General features: G+C 38.1%; 1 protein-coding gene, 1 long non-coding RNA gene and 1 pseudogene across 2 annotated transcripts; 2 read left to right on the top strand and 1 right to left on the bottom strand.

Annotated features, from left to right (window-relative positions):
• Positions 1–1,161: 1,161 nt before the first annotated feature.
• Positions 1,162–5,554, top strand: LOC111324891 (uncharacterized). Its single transcript, XM_088759499.1, has 3 exons — positions 1,162–1,507; positions 2,028–2,653; positions 4,960–5,554. Exons 1-2 carry the CDS (start codon positions 1,399–1,401, stop codon positions 2,618–2,620), a joined length of 702 nt encoding a protein of 233 aa, XP_088615625.1. The 5' UTR covers positions 1,162–1,398; the 3' UTR covers positions 2,621–2,653; positions 4,960–5,554.
• LOC148730357 (uncharacterized) lies at positions 3,647–6,681 on the top strand (annotated as a pseudogene).
• A 743-nt stretch (positions 6,682–7,424) lies between these two features.
• On the bottom strand, positions 7,425–8,540 carry LOC148730356 (uncharacterized). The gene is made up of 3 exons (XR_016001774.1): positions 8,384–8,540; positions 7,789–7,824; positions 7,425–7,651 (listed from the first exon to the last, which is right to left on the bottom strand). It is a non-coding gene; the product is annotated as an uncharacterized LOC148730356 (long non-coding RNA).
• Positions 8,541–16,903: the final 8,363 nt, after the last annotated feature.

Raw genomic sequence — 16,903 nt, 5'->3', positions numbered from 1 at the left:
ATAAACCATCAGCTACCTTTTGTCTTGGCGAGCCGTTCTCTACCTTTTGAGTTTGTGAAGGTTTCTCTTTTGTCGCCTTCAATTAATTGGGAGTAACTTCATTCTTCAAGATGAAAGAGTCCGTCACCAATATCTTATCATCACTCTTTCTTATTGAGGTAATGATAACCATCGTCGCAGCTCACAGATTGCACATGCAGACTAAAAGTAAGCAATATGATTTCAATATTTCCTTTATAATGCCATTTATAAAGAGATATCATAAATTTGGCGGGCACGAGCATGATGAATTTTCCAATTTAGAATTGATACCTCAAAAGAGGTAATTCTCTTTTAGCACCAACAATAGTTAGAAACTAAGTAATGATAAATAATGAATGAAATAGTAGGAGCAGGGGGTTAGTAAATGAGACTAAAAGAACGAGTGTTGGGATCATTACTACTCAATATTTTTCGATAAAAGCCCTCGCCGTTTCACTTTGTTTATAGTGTTCTCCCTTTACCACTGTTGAAAAGGTGATTACAACGGAAAGAGAAGCAATCACAGATGAGTGAACCTTTCGAATCACTGATGTATCACTGAGAAACCAGATATTGCCTGATTAGGATGGTTTTTTTTAGTTATAAATGCACTCTTACTTCACACAATTAAACTCTTTTTCATTTGCTACAGTCCTGTGTATGGTTAAAACTGACTCTTTTTAGCGAGTGGGACGCTTTGAAATTACACCTGACGAACTGGTGATGATCTTGAGGAGCAAAAAATTAAATGGCGTAAAATATGATTTAAGATTCAGCCCCACCAAATATTTAAAAGCTACTTTATTGTTTTCCATGTTCATTTTGGATTGATGATATTAAACGCATCTGCGTGTACGAAAGCTTTTATCATTGAAGTCCATCTCCCCAGTTTATTGTGAAGATTGGATAAACTTTTTAAATAAAATACCGGCGGACAACCTTTTTCTGTTGAATCTTTTTAGAGAGCATTATTCCTGGAAAATAATTTGCGATTTGATACATTAGTATTAGTGGTATTAGTGTGCCCCGTTTGCTCATCAGACGATATAATGTGGAAAATATCTGACAACTAAGAGCTGCTCTCTAAAGCCATCAAAATTTATTGTGTTAATATTTCATTTCTGGTACGAGTGTGATCCTTCAAGCCTCAACTTAACTTCTCCAGGTGTCGGCGGTCGCGCAGTCTTGAGAAACAGCACTGAAAAGGGGGACAACCATATCAAATTATTCCGGAGGTCTGTTCACGATCCTTACCAAGCTTGCTTCAGACAATTCTTTTTGAATAACCAACCGCCAACAGGTCTCCGCAAGAATCTACATGACATAAAGTACATCTGCCAACAAGTAGCAGGCAGTCACGATGTCTTTTACGCCACCATGTTCGATGAATCCTTGGGAATTGCGGTGTATGCTGGGTACAAGTTAAATCACGGAATGATTAATTTTGGTCGGGCGCAAGGAGCGAGTGGATGGAAGAGAGAACCAGGTAAAGGCGTGGGATTCTATGTGCAAATCGTGACGATTCAGAACGCTGAATTTTTTGGGAAATACAGATTTACCCGAAATACCCCCCCCCCCCTCTTCCGTATCCTCCTTGGGTCCATTATCGCCGATGATCAGTGCAGATCTGACTTTACGTTACCGAGGGTGCCTCAAACATTTTACGTTGAAAGGATGTAGCTTTAATCGCTCATTCTGCCAGAATCAAAGGATATCGAGAGTTCGTTCATAAAATGTAGAACTGTAACATTGATAAATCAAGTTACCTGCATGACATTGTTATCTATGCATGTAATATATAAGTATAATGTTAATTCATGTTATTGCAAGAAGCTGAATTTCATATGATGCACGATCCTCGCAGTAGATAGCGCTACTTAAGCAATAGCGAAAATCAGACCTGAAAAAAAATCAGGTCTGTACGGGATTCGAACCACTGACCTGGATTCGACCACTGACCTGAATTTCGATACGATAAAATGACATATCTAACTTGACTCTTTAAGGTATAGTGAGGCAAGGCAGCGACGCCATTTACCAGAATCAACCGTATCAAAGAGGTCACTTAGTCCCAGCAGAGACTTACTCAAGCTCTGAAGAGCGCTTGTGTTCAACCTACAGACATACAAACGCCGTTCCACAAGTGGGAGCTTTTAACGGTGGTCAGTGGTCCCAGTTTGAAAGGAGAATACGGACCTACGCTCAAAACAACTGTGTGACGAACAATAGAGTGCTATTTCTGTTAACTGGCACCTCGTTCCTTCAGGTTCGGAACAACCAATTGCAAGTTACCCACCCTCAAGTTAACCAATTAGGTCCAGTCCAAAGTTATCAATCAATATTCATCCCCAATTCGATGTGGACCGCTGGTTGTTGCGCGGATCCCAATGGCCAGGCAGAGAGTTTTGCAGTGATTGGAAATAACGACGCAAACCAGCCGTTCACACAGCAGATAACCCTTTCACAGCTGCAAAATATCCTCACAGCCGATGTAACCCATAGGGTCGTTGGCGGACCAGATGTCAATCTTTTCCCAGGCCTTGCAAACTGCTTAAATAACAATCTCCAACAGCTTCCTCAAGCAGCAGCGGGTGGATAGAACGAAAACAAAACAAAAAATTCTCGTCATAAGGTTTGCTGTGAAGTATAAAATTCAAAAGTATTTGTTACTTGTCTTAAATCGTAGGTTTTTTCGATATAAAAAGGCAGCGGATCGTCTGCATACCAGTCTTACTCGGACGATGGGTTCGACTTTTTACAACGTGTGTTCCCTTGAACTTAATAAGCATTTTGCTCTGCCATGAGTGCATGAGATGAGTGCATTTCGATGATTTGCCCACTGGTCGTATCGTTCTCTTTCTTTGTGTGTTTCTTGATCCTTGGTATCCATCATTCTAAAATTTCAATACTACTTCTACTTGTTTATTTCAAGTAATTTCCGGGTATTCTGTAAGGTTTCTTGGGCAAGGAAAGCTCTGTTGCTTACGTGCATCATGGAGCAGAACGACAGTTTAGATTGAACGCATATTAAATAAACTACTCTCTCTTTCTCGAGATCATCCATTTTCCTTATTCGCACTTAGATGACTTTACAGCCGTTTACTATAATCATAACTGATAGAAAGCTTTTCTTTTAATTGAGGGTGAAACGAAAATGATAAAAATAAAAAAACACTACACAAGAAGTATTAATTTACGATGTGGGTTAGGAAACTTCATCTTGGTTCATAAAGGCACAAAAGAACTTGGTAAATTAATATTTAATGATGTTGACCTCACGATAAGTCAAAAACCAATAACCCAGTTATTCATTAACAGTATTTTAACAGACACCAGTCTTGTTCTCAAAAAGTGATGTCTCTATAGGTTACTTTTGACAGATTTCTTAAAAAGCTTTCACCGGTGATTTCCCAATGTTAAATGCCAGTTGAGCGAAATAATTTTCATCCATAGCTCGAAGCCACATAGTCTCTTGCTCGAAGCCTAATTCATCACTTCTGTGAAATTGCAATATTCAACAGGAAGATTTAATTTCTTACTTATAATGAAATTCCTCAACTGAAAGAGATTCTCCTCGCAAAGGGTTCAGCGAAGTGTTATCATGTTTCAAGAAGTTTACGGCATTATGGTAAGGGATGACGTGGGTGAACTAGAATCCTATTGGATTGTCTATGCGGTGGAATACCTTGAACAGTCTCTCGTCATCAAATCTTACGCAGCCCTTTTGTTTGGGTTTCGAGGAGGTTTCATCACCTATTTATTATAAGTTGACAAAGTTTTGGAAAATTTCTCCTTCTTGTGAAAAATGAAGGAATCCGTCACGAACTTTTTGCCGTCTTTGATTGCTATTAGGGAGCTTAAGCAACCACTACGAAAGGGACGACGACGACGTCAAGTAATCACGGAGGGTCTGGAACGAGGACGTCGTCTTTAGCGGGAAAATGAAACTTAAGCAGTGAAGTTGCTCAAGGACGACGACGTCTAAAATCTTGTTTATTCTCGCTTCGTCAGTTTAAGAAATGACATCGTTCAGAGACCTCCAAAACCTTCTTCTCAGTCATGGATCAGATTTACACCTCTATCGGAAGTTCGAGAGTGGGTTATTCAATTCTTGAACATCAAAAGTCCAAGGAATTATTAAGCTTTAGCTTTATTTACAATAATTTACGCATGATAAAAGTTTAAAATATAAATTTTACGGAAGTTATTTGAGATTTAAATTCAGTTCTAAGTGTTGCTGGTATAAACAAACCTATTTTTCCCAAGGCTTGCCTGATTTTCAACATTCTTTAGCCTGACTTGTTCTACCTTTGATGCTCCTTCCTTTGGCGAGCAAGTGACGCAAGTCTGTCAATTTAATCGATGTTAGTTAGCGATCGGCACAGATCAGTCGTCGCGCTTCACACAAGAATACTATTTTTTCCCGTGTGATTTTGTCAGAATAATTTTTATGGCTGTAAATCTAGATTCTTGGTTCGCGCTTGCGCAGTGACGTTCTCGCTACATCCGGTCGTCGTCCTCCGTTCGTCGTCGTGGTTGCTTAAGCTCCCTATTGTCTTGGTGTTATCAAATATAGAAACTACTGAATGCTGGTTGGTCAAGAACAATAAGAAAGTTAAACTAAGAGGAAAATTTGTGAAGCCGCCGCTTCATAGCAAACGTGCTTTGTGACCTTTTAAATTTTGAATCTACATTTATCATCACCGAGTTATTCAGTGCATTTGATAGAAATTTCATTACATTTATGCTCTCGTGTTTTGTTTTTCGTTTATAATAGTCAAAGATGATTGCGATCCAACGGGTTATAGACTCCCATCTTTATTATTTGATGTTACGAAGTTCTATGAAGCATCACAATTTCCCAGCTCAACTTGATATTTTATGAAACAGAGAAAAAATGTCCATCATTCGAGCTCTGATTTTAATTTATATTTTCAGATGTTAAGTAAATCTCTGAGAGGAAACATTGTGCGCAAAAGAACAAGACGACAAACCACCACTCAAGTGTCTTGATTAATATTGACTTTTAGTTAAAGGAGAAAACATGCTGCATCATGATGATGATTTGTATCATTAGAAATCCGACGTTGTTATCAGTATACTGAATGAATTCGAAGTCGTGGCAATGATGATATCATTTCACAGCAATACACTGATGTCATATCACTTTATTGGTGGAGTTCTCCAGGCCAATCAAAAAGACTGTCGTGCTACTTTAATGATATTCCATGATTTATCCTCACAAACCAGTCGCCAAATTTGGAAATTTGGTCGAAACAGCTTTCTTTTTTTAAATTTGGTCAACTATCTTGGACTGTATACATATATCTTATTAGTCGTTTTGTTGTGCAGTATCGCTTAGTATCTTAACGAGTTGTGCCGTACACGCCAAATTGTTCTTTCAGTGGGGGCGAATTTTGCGGATATTTATTTACGGGGAGTGCGTGACAGAAGTATGCGAAGCGGAACGGAACTGGCGCGTTGTCCTGTTGCTGTTTATATTTCCCTCAATAAATGAAGAAATTTCCTTGTCGTCTAGCTGTTTTTCTTCATTGGATTCATCTAATAAACTTGGATCCACATTTGCCAGCCATTCCGACCCTTTTTTTTTCTCTAACTGCAATCGAATTCTTTGCTTGCGCAATGCGAGAAAACCTGTCTAACCTTACGTGCGTCTACCTACCTGTCCATTTGTCTGTCTGCCGTCTGAGCGTTTGTCTGTCCCTCCATTTGTTCATCTGTCTGTCTGCTGTCTTATTAACTTAGTGTTCATATGTCGAGAAAGACCTAGACGGTAGGCGACTTCACGGTTTCCTGACCTGTCCAGATTTTTCTGACAAATGAAAACTCGAAATCGTCTGTCTTTCTAGCCATCCAGCAGTCCGACTGTTTTCTCAGTCAGCTCTTCTATATTTACATTGGTCATGATCAGTCTGTGAGTCTGTCCGTCCGTTGATATATATGTGTTCCCGTTCCGCTTTGCCGCCTTTCTGTCTTTCCGATTGACTGATACCTACTGTTGGAAAATAAACCTAATTAGCAGTTTATTTTTATTTAACTTGAGGTATCACGCGACAAGAAAGCGACGCAATATGCCCAGGTCAGCAATCTGACATAGGCCACCTTGTCCCTGGGGCCACTTACTCCAGCACTAGAGACAGCGTTCGTTCCACTTATGTTTACACCAATGCTGTACCACAAAAGCTTACCTTAACCACGGCCAATGGTGTCAGTTTGAGATTAGGATACCAGCGTACGCTCCGCGATTCACAACCAGAGGCGGACGATTGTACCTGTTGACACGCACTCCATTCCTCCACATCCAAATTGCCGCTCAAGGGATAAACGCACCGACTGTGGCTCAGTTAAGCCCAGGAGTCCGAGGGCGCAGTACTTATCCCGCAATATACATCAATTCCAAATTCAATGTGGGCCGCTGGCTGTTGTGCTACCAAATGGTCAGGTGAGGTGACTGAGAACAACTTTCCAACCGCAGTGCAAAAGTTAACAAGGCGAATATTCGTTACATCTCTGGAAAGTATTTTATTGCAAGATGTTCTTTATCACGCCATTGAGGCAAGTCCTGTTAGACTCTTTCCAGGGAACGGAGCCTGCTCCAATACGCAATATAACATAAAGCTTCCACCAGCACGAAGCTAAGGACGTTAAAATTCAATAACTTTGATGATAAGAAATTGCAATGACAATTGAAATGCGAATATAAAGCGACTATTTATTTGTAGTTCATTCACATGGATGATTTACTTAACATCTGAGAATATAAAATTAAAATCAGAGCTCGAATGATGGACATTTTTTCTCTGTTTCATAAACTATCAAGTTGAGCTGGGAAATTGTGATGCTTCATAGAACCTCGTAACATCAAATAATAAAGATGGGAGTTTATAACCCGTTGGATCGCAATCATCTTTGACTATTCTAAAAGAAAAACAAAACACGAGAGCATAAATGTAATGAAAATTCTATCAAATGCACTGAATAACTCGGTGATGATAAATGTAGATTCAAAACTTAAAAGATCACAAAGCACGTTTGCTATGAAGCGGCGGCTTCACAAATTTCCTTCTTAGAAAAAAAAAACAAAATTATCACGAAACCCGCGTGTCTGTAGTAAAACGGGACCGAAGCTCTGCGTGACATCGCATTAGTTTGCTGACAAGATTGATGGGAGATAAAAATAACTAGTGCTAATGTGGGATAAATTGGCCACAATAGTGACGCTTTCATTTCACTCAACATCAAGGACATTGATGTAATAAATTCAACGCAATCTCTTAAGCAAAGGTGGGGTTAAATATCGGCAAAGAGCCAAATACGTATGAAAAGGCAACGAAAGCCTGAAGAGAAGGCCGGAGCATGGAGAGGTCAATGACAATTGAAACTTTGTGTATTTTTCAAATACTTTTATTTTTTACTTCTTTGAGCATTTTATCGTTTTATTCTTTAGATTTACGGGACTCGTCGCGAGGAATAGTATACCCAGGTCCACCATTATTTCCGGTATTATTTGGATCAAAACACGTAACGAAATGCTTTCCGTCCTCGACCTTAGCGACACATAACAGCCCTTCTTGACAATTTGCGAAGTTACTTTCCCGGCTGTTGCATGCTGAAAGAAAAAAAAAAAACAAAGAGGCATTAGATGTAATTTAATAAGATTGGGGATGGAAGTACTAAAATGTTTGGATATATCTAGGCAGTCTATTTTGGTCGTGTTATGTAACAGAATAACATCGTTTGCGATACCTCGCCATTGCCCTTCATCTCTAAAAATCTTTTCACCTAAACGGAAAATATAAGGAAATAGTTTAAAATTAAATCGCATTTATATCCATTGACATATTTTTTGATAGCGAGCCGTCTTTTTCCGGTCTGTGATTACTTATTTCCCAATAGCTTTCATCAAAGGATTTTTAGAAATGACTCATGTGGGTGAGCTGCAAGTTAAGAAAATTAAGAAAAAATCAGACTTAAACACAGGATTCAAATCCTTGTGTTACGGTCACAACATGACTCAAACTATTAAAAAATATTGTTGCACTGTTTTATCTAAAATCTTTACAATAAAACATATTAAATAGTAGGAAAGAAGTGCAGAATTGAGTCATCACACCGGGACAAAAGAGTCCAAAAAAAGGAAAACTGAGTTAATGGTTTTTAAAATAATCATTGTAATGGATTATTTATTTAAATGTTTTGTGAAGGTGTTTTTTTTTTTTTTAATGCAGAGAACCTAGAGAAATTATGAGGATAAGGGATCCATTTCAATGAAAACTATTTTCGATGTTGGCGATCATATTAACATAAAAGAAGGCGTAAGTACGAAGTTAGGTACACATACCTGCGTCTTTGCCATCGATGATACAGACCAAACAGAAAACAAGGCAAAGGACACCAGCAAGCTTCATCGCCTCTTTCCTCTTCTTACTGGGAGTATTTTCTTCTTCTCGACCTTCCTGTGGAACAAAAGAAAAGCTGTTTATGTTTTTTTAACACCTAAATCCCACAAATTTATATTCTCATAGATATGAATCATTGATTGAACTACATGTCTATTAGGTGGTGCATTTCAGACCGTGAAGGCTCTTAACGGTCTCAAGCTATTTTAAGCTTATTAACGTTTGATAGTGCATGGCAGGATATTACTTGAGGGTCTACTCTAAGCAAAATTTGTCAATTTTAGCGCCTGAAGGCTAAGTTTTTAGCAGTTTTACGGCTCAGTTAATTTACCTCATTGATTCTCTCTTGCTTATTCATTGTATCGTTCTGTGGAATGCTTCACTCTGTAAGCAACCGTCGTGATATATTAAAGCAACAAGAAAAGAATATGAAAATATCAATATCCCGAAAACTGAATTTAAAAAAAAGATTATGGTAAACAATAGGTTGAGATTTTATTGTAAACAACTTTTGCTTGTATAGTGCACGGGAGGATATTACCGGTCTGAGGGTCTCAGTGGGGTAATGGCTTTTACGGTCAGCGGTTAAAATTTGACCATATTACGGCTATAAGGCCATATCAACTGCCTAAAATTTGAATAAAAAAAAAATTAAGATAACGATTTGTTGAGATTTGGCTGTTAACACAATGATTTTGTATGTCAGTGGAAGATGAAACACAACTAATAAAATTAGATATTTAAGGTTTCTACAAGACCTATTATTCCTACACCTGAAGGTTCAATAAACCCCCCAAATGGGTCAACGAAACAATGTAAAAACACTCGTGTTCCGAAGACTTATCGAAAGTTGAATAAAAATGAAAATAAAAGCCCTATGGGATATATAGCTGCTTATATTCTCAGAAAAAAAACCATGCAGACATCTGATAAATAGGCTTCGAGAGTCAACAGGAGAAATACGAATATTCATCCGGATTGCTAAACTGAATATATACGTAGGGAAGAGACAGAAAGAGTATGAACCAGAAAAGCTGCGACCTATCAGTAAAATAATAATTTTCAAAGATACCAGGAAGGGAAATGCAGTGGCCGAATTGAAATATTTAATAAATGAAATTATACGATAATCTTTTGTGTGGAAACCAAGAATTGTTATTGATATGGATAGAAAGGAAATAAATGACATACAGTTTTCGAATATAAACCAAATGGAATCATAGTGGCCGAGTTGGAGATTTTTAAGAAAGATAAGAATGCGAGCATCATTAGGTTTGCAAGCCAAAACTTGTTATAGAAATTACAACCCTCACGTTTAACTCAATGGTAACTGACTCTTAACGCGTGCATTGACTGAAATTGAATGGCTAAAAACTTAACCTTTCGTCTCCCAGAACAGATCAAAATGTGACTAGCCATAACATGATTCAAAATAACATCCAGCCGGCAAATTTAAAAAGGATTGTAAAGCAACCAAGATGGGATTTCACGAATCAATATTCGGGAGCCCAAAGGGAGAATTACAATACCAGTACGAACACCTTAAAATCGCATGCGCAGCAGACCCAGGTGGCAATTGTGCTGCTTCAGGCGTACCAGGAGTACCTTGGAAAAAGCAGCGTAAACGCATTATAAGCATGCCAGAGTGATGATGTAACTCGGAAGGACAAAATCAGAGAGAGGGGTAGAAATCACAAGAAGGCATCAAATGCCCTCACAGCTGATTGAAGTCTCACTGGAATGCTAATATAACTATATCTTGAACGTTTATAAAACCGCTTCAAAGACAGAGTCTGAATAAAGTGTTAGCAGTGAATCTATTTAATCACTTTCACCAGAGTGTGGTGAGGGTCGCACAACAGAGCGAGGCTCCAAATTAAGTGCGCCCTATATCCCACCAATCCCACCCCAGGAGAGGACATCCATCACACAGTAATCTCGTGTGTGGGAAATTAACGTCTCCTACCCCAACCCTGCAGGAGACGGGACCTCCATTTATTCGTCCCTCTCCGAGAAGACTAGAATATCTAACCATTTCTTGATGTTATAGAAAGGTAGCAAATTCTTCTCAATTATTTTAAGACCCTGACTGTTGGTCCTGCCGGGGCTCGAACCCTCGACCTCCCGCACAACAGTCCAGCGCTCTATCCATTGAGCTAACCGGGAGGCGGTTAAATCTGCAGTAGGAGCACTAAAAAAGTACCAGAAACGTCTTAAAATAACTTCAGGCATACAATAATGGATACTAGAGATTTAAGGAGAAAACGCAGAGGCGTTGCTAACAAAATTCCCTAATAGTACTCTAAGAATTTCCTCTTGGCTTGCCTTTGGTTTTTTCTGTTTAAAATGGAAGTCGGGCGTCTCTGTTTGCAATAGTGAAAAGCTGTTTTAAAAAAATCCGTTTAAGCTATCTTACTATAGGTGTACATTGTGGATATTAAACCGTTAATTTTAAAGGGTTCCTGGTCTGCCAAATATTTTAGCAAGAAGAAGTAACATCTCTTATATGTTTCTTGAATATGAATTACCATCAACTAAAGTAATATCCTTAAGATCCTGCCATTAAATCTGATTTGGAAACGAAAAGAGATCGTATTTTTCCGGATAATTTACTTCTCAGAGAAGCTGTATTCTATGGGTGAGTATCTTTTGTTTTTTAAAGCATTTAGTTCCCTCACTAACGGTAAACGGGTGTTGTAATCATGATTGTTCGGTGAGGTTTTTTTTAACTTTCTCATCGTTACTGTGTTGTAATTCAAAAGCGAGCCGATGATACCAAAGCCGGCTTATCGTCTACCGAAATTTAAAGGCGGCTTCGTCAACCTCAGCTTTCGCGTAACCCTGAAATTGAAAACTCTCGTGATCGTTCCAATGTTCCTTACCAAGATTGAAACAAAACGAGAAGCGGCACCCAAAAGACATCATTATGGCATCTTTAACGAAAGGTTTCGAACGATCTTTAGAGGCATTTTAAAAAACGTTGAGTGTTTATAGCTAATTTTCCACTAAGCCTTTTAAAAGATCTTAAAGTAGTTTGAATTATGGCTTGCCACCGTTAGCCTGTTTTAATAATGCAAACCACTCTGCCATTATCACTTGAAGTTGTGAAATCTTCTTGATTATGATTGGCGAATTTCAGATTAAGAATATTCCAGATATTTGTAACATGTAGTTTTCTGCTACTCATAGTCTTGTCCTTTGAGTTGTTTTTCAGATGGAGGAACTCGACGAGTTATTAACCTATAACTTCTCACAAGGAATATTTCGTAATCGTTTGATGGGATTTTGTGAAGATATCAGGACAAAATGAAGAACTTTGGTCTGTTCTAGGGACTATATAGCGCTTGAGGGTGGAGGGGTCGAACGATTTTAGCTGTTTCGTAGCTAGAATTTCTTATGGCTAATGGCTAAAATATGTCAATTCTTATGCCTATCGATAATTTTTTTTGTCTTTTCACGGCTAACCCCATGTATTTCTCTTTTGGTTGGCAGCGTCAGGCTTAGGCCTCAAAGTTCAGACACAAGGGCCGTCATATCAACACGAGACAAATAAGTTCAGGTTGCACGCAGCAGGAATGAGAGCTGGAAGAAAACGTCATACCAACGTGAATTTAAACAGACATGGAAAATATCGGCTCATGTGGGGAAGCGCCAATCAGAAGGAAGACACATTTTTAAGGGTACGAATGTCAGGAACAGACAAATAGATTATCATTAGGTCTTTGATAGGATAGAGAGGTTAATGCCCTCATCAGATATATATCATGTTTTTAAAAGGTTAGGAGCTTGTTCAAGTCGATGAAGTTATTAACTAAATCGCACTACTCAAGGCTAAAAACTAATGCGGAGTTTTTTCAAACTTCATATATGAGTGGGGTTCCATTCTTGTTCAAAATGATATGTGAAATAGTAAGGGTTTAAAAAATTGTGGTGAAGCATCCCCGTTCGAAGGACTCATTTCTGCTGTGTGCAACCTGAACTTAATTGTCTTGTGTTCATATGACGGCCATTGTGTCAAAATTAACGGTTTGATATCCACCATGTACACCAATAGTAAGATAACTAACACGGATTTTTTTTCAATCAGCTTTCACCATAGGAACTTTGCAAACAGAGAAGCCTAAATACCATTTTAAACAAAGAACATCAAAGTCGGGCCAAGAGGAAATTCTTAGAGTATTACCAAGGCATTTTGTAAGCAACGCCTCTCGGTTTTCTCCTCAAATCTCTAATATTCATTTTGGTATGTCTGGTACTTTTAGAGGTTTCTGGTACTTTAAGTGCTCCTACAGTAGATCGCTGCTATATCATAAACGTTCAAAGTAAAGTTATTTTAGCATTCCTTTGAGATTTGAATCACTTGTGATAACATTCCATCCTTTCTTGTGATTTCTACCCCTCTCCTTAATTTTTTCTTTCCAAGTTATATCATCACTCTGGCACGCTCATAAGGCCTACTCTGGGACCTTAAGTTGCCTTAAGTCGCTATTGGTTATGCAATGTTCTAAGGGTTCCACCCTAATCCCAATTGACCCTGTAACTGACACTCCGTTACAGTTTGAAATACGTACCTTTTTTAATCTCGACGATTCACTTGTACATAACACACAGAAAAAATACAGAATTGACAATGCGAACTTAAACCCAACGAAACTAAAATACAACGAAAGGAATACGAGAAACTACAGGAAAATACAAACGAAAGCGTAACTACTTACAAGATCTGTACGGCACTCCGGAATAACAACGACTGAATGAAAATCACAACTACGATGTTATATAGCAGATAAAAGGCTAAAACAATAGACTAAACAAGGCTACACAATACTCAAAGGCGATTGCATGAAACAACGCTGACAAACTTAATTTACATTTTGACAGCACGAAAAAATACAAGCTAATAAATACAGAACTGAACTATCGAGACGAGAACTATTTACACTAATTACAATTAACAAAGACGAACGACAGAACTGATAAGAAAAAAAAATAAATAATAACTCTCGTGGCTACAGACCCCATTCGCCCCACTTTAATCATAAGGACTAGAGGAGGAGGCATGGTGGCTGAATGGTTAGTGCACTGGACTGGACAGTAGTCCAGTTTTGGTGTCTAGTGTTGGGGCACTGCATTATGTTGTAGGGTAAGATACTCTTGGCGTAAATATTTATCTATCTTGAGACTTTGATAATCTTTTTGTACATTTCATCTTCGTCATTTTGATGATCAACATGCATGAAGCAACCACTTCAAAGCCAAGAAAAGCCTTTTACAGCAAACATGGCCGTCAGAAATATTTGATCACGTGACTTCAGTTTTGTCCCGTAACCAAAGTGCATGTGAAAACAACACGCACGCGAGCCTGCTGAAAAGTGTACAGATAAATAATTGATTTATCTGTGCAAAAAAAATATATAAAAAAGCTGTAAAAAAATTCACTCTGAAAGTTTAACTGGGCGACCGCCTCAATGAAATGGGCGTACATGGCGAGAGAAACCCTTCAGTGTTGTCCCGCTCTTAACTTCAAAGCATGGAAACTAGTTAGCAGCGCAAAGGTTGCTGGGAGAACTAAAATTGCGGAGACTTTACAGCCAGTTATCACCTTGGAGAATTTCGTCGTGACTCGTTAGTTTCTGGAAAGTTTTGAGGTAACAATGAATGCTTTTAAAACTGTAATACTGCCACCATGACAAATTGGTTACGTCCCTGAAAACGGGACATCGCAATTTTGGATGCTTTGGAAAGGCATGCGACTTGCTAAACATTCATGCCAAAATTGACAGTGCAAGTGGCAAAGATATGGGAGACAAGTTTACCAAGATAACAACTTTATAATTTGTGAGGCTTTGTGAAATAATTAAATAATCAAGTTATTATTAATTAATTATGTGGAAAATTTATTGATTGTTTCATGTAAATCATTTCTCTTTTCTTGAATTAAAAATGTGACCAAAATAGACTGCCTAGCTTTATCCAATCCCTTTTGAACTTCCATCCCCAATCTTATTGAATTACATCTAATGCCTCTTTGTTTTTCTTTTTTTTGCTCTTAGCATGCAACAGCCGAGAAAGTGACTTCGCAAATTGTCGAGAAGGGTCGTATATATATATTAACAGTGCGTATGTATATACATTCGTTTTCTGCTACATTGTTACTATATATATTTATATCTTTATATTTATATAAATACAGGTATATTTTTATGTTTGTGAGTGGTGTCTGACCCTACCAGTAATTGACCCTGCCTTACTGATTCGGTTTTCCAATAACCGGAAAAAGACGGCCCGCTCTCAAAATTATGTCAATGGATATAAAAATTAATATAATTTAATTTTAAGCTATTTACGTTTTTCTTTCCATTATAATTAAGGTAAAAGGATTTTATGAGATGGTGTGCAATTGCGAGGTATGTATAGTAAACGGTGTTAATCTGTTACCCAACACTACCAAAATAGACTGCCGAGATATTTCTAATCGTTTTTGTATTTTCATCCGCAATCTTATTAAGGCGGCTCTTTATAGTATTTCACAAGGCTTTGGATATTATGTATGCATAAATAATTTCTCCCTTGACAAATGTTTATCACACAGCATTCGGCAGAAGGTCAGTAATAAAAACCTACAGCCTTAGACTATGTATGGAAGACTCCTTCAGAACCTAAAAGTTGTTGCTATGGCAACTACTAATAGAAATACTTGGTTTGTTTTTTTTACCTACCTGACTTCTAGTGGATGTTTCTTGGTTTCTACGCGGTGAATTTTCTTTGTTTTTGGGAAACAGAGTTTCAACTGATAAAGCTACAAGAAAATCTGTACATAATTTTCGGGGTAATTCGCAATTTTCGTTAATAACGCGTGTTACATTTGTATGTGTGTGTGTTTATAAGATTTAAGGATTTTTTTCTAAGAGCGAGAAAAACAAAAATCCTATCCATGCGCCAATTTTCGAAAAAAATTAGTATCTAGAACGCGCCCGATATGCGCTTTTGGATTATTCTGAGACCCTTGTTTTTCGTGACGTCATCAAAATAGAAATTCTCCCAGTTACGGTAATGCACATGCTCACGTTTCGCTTTCTTCGCACGTGCTAGTCGAAAAATACGATAAATACTGCGAATTGACTACTCAGTTTAACCATGTCAGGAGGAGACGAAGAAAGTGTTTTAAAACACATTTCTAGACGTTTTTTGGTGAACACTTGTTAGGGACAAAAGGATAGCGGCAAGTGGAACGCGACTCTCGACAAAAGTTTCGTCGCCATGTTTACTCCTCTTTTTCTTTTCTTTTAAATACTCGCGCGCTCGCGCCATTCGTACCCATGCTTCGCGCGCCGAAAAACTATGCAGAACCACCTTAAATTACATCTAACGCCTTTTTGGTTTTCAATTATTCTTTAGTGTGCAACATCCAAGAAAGTGACTCAGCAAATTCTCAAGAGGAAGAGTTATGCATCGTCGTGGTCGGAAGACCTGACTTTTCATGCTAACCAGTGAGGGGAAATAATAATGGTCCTGGGTATACTATTCCTCTCGACGAGTCCAGAAAATCAAAGGATAAAACACTGTAGGGAGACTTTGTGAATCTATCGAGTGATAATCGAAAAATGTGGTACATAGTCGAAGAACTGAAAACCTTCGTATTTTATGGTGAACATGGAAAAGTGGTATGGTTTTTTTTTTTTTCAGGCTTGCCTCTTTATCCTAGAAATTTCACGAAAACTAAAATGAACGTCGGTAGCCGTAAAGTGGCCGAAATCAATGCCCCGAGTAGAGGAATATAAACTTTGCCCATGAAAAGCGCTAAAGAAAGCAAGCTTGTACCAATTTTATAAATATAGGAAGGATAGAGGTATGCTTTAAGTCTAAAACGGTACCATTTCATTTAATTTGGAGCTCACGGAACGGTTTTCAAAATCATCAATATTTCACAAGCTAAATATCACATTTCGTAGCAAATTTTTAATTATCATTCTCCCCGTGCGGTATAGCTCATTATCGGTTCAGGTAAAGTTCATGATATTATGTGTTGTTTTCGAGAATATAAAAATTAGTTTATGGCTTTTCATTTCTGCTCGGAATGAAACCAGGCTAATCTTTTTCAAAATCCCAACACTGGCATTTACGTCACGACGTAATCTAATTAGGCACCTTATGTTAACTCCGTAATTCCAAGCACATTTAGCAGTTAGCACCGTGTTCGATCAGGAAATCAATACAATAAGCTAGCCTTGCATACCTAACGACGACAGATTGATTTTTATCGCTGCTTTCCTTTCAAATTCTTATCCATTTCCCATGAGCTTCATTTTGGAATTGAAAGAGGACTATTCTTGACAAATAGAAAAGCCTTGACTGTGCTCTTTTCTCTAGTAAACCACGCAGGAAGCGGCTAGAGCCCGAACGAAGTGTAGGAAGAAAGACGAGAAGTAGTCGAGTGTTTCTCCACACTTCTTTCGTGCTCT

Source organism: Stylophora pistillata, chromosome 5 (assembly GCF_964205215.1).
Source record: "Stylophora pistillata chromosome 5, jaStyPist1.2, whole genome shotgun sequence".
NCBI lineage: Eukaryota > Metazoa > Cnidaria > Anthozoa > Scleractinia > Pocilloporidae > Stylophora > Stylophora pistillata.
Note: the sequence above shows the minus strand (reverse complement) of the source record. Positions and strands in the feature narration are given on the sequence as shown.

What these genes read in the sequence shown, in the direction of transcription:
- LOC111324891 (XM_088759499.1), top strand. Translation starts at nt 1,399, where the DNA reads ATGTTCGATGAATCCTTGGGAATTGCGGTGTATGCTGGGTACAAGTTA. An exon ending in TGGATGGAAGAGAGAACCAG is followed by an intron (nt 1,508 to 2,027) that starts GTAAAGGCGTGG and finishes TGACTCTTTAAG; the next exon opens with GTATAGTGAGGCAAGGCAGC.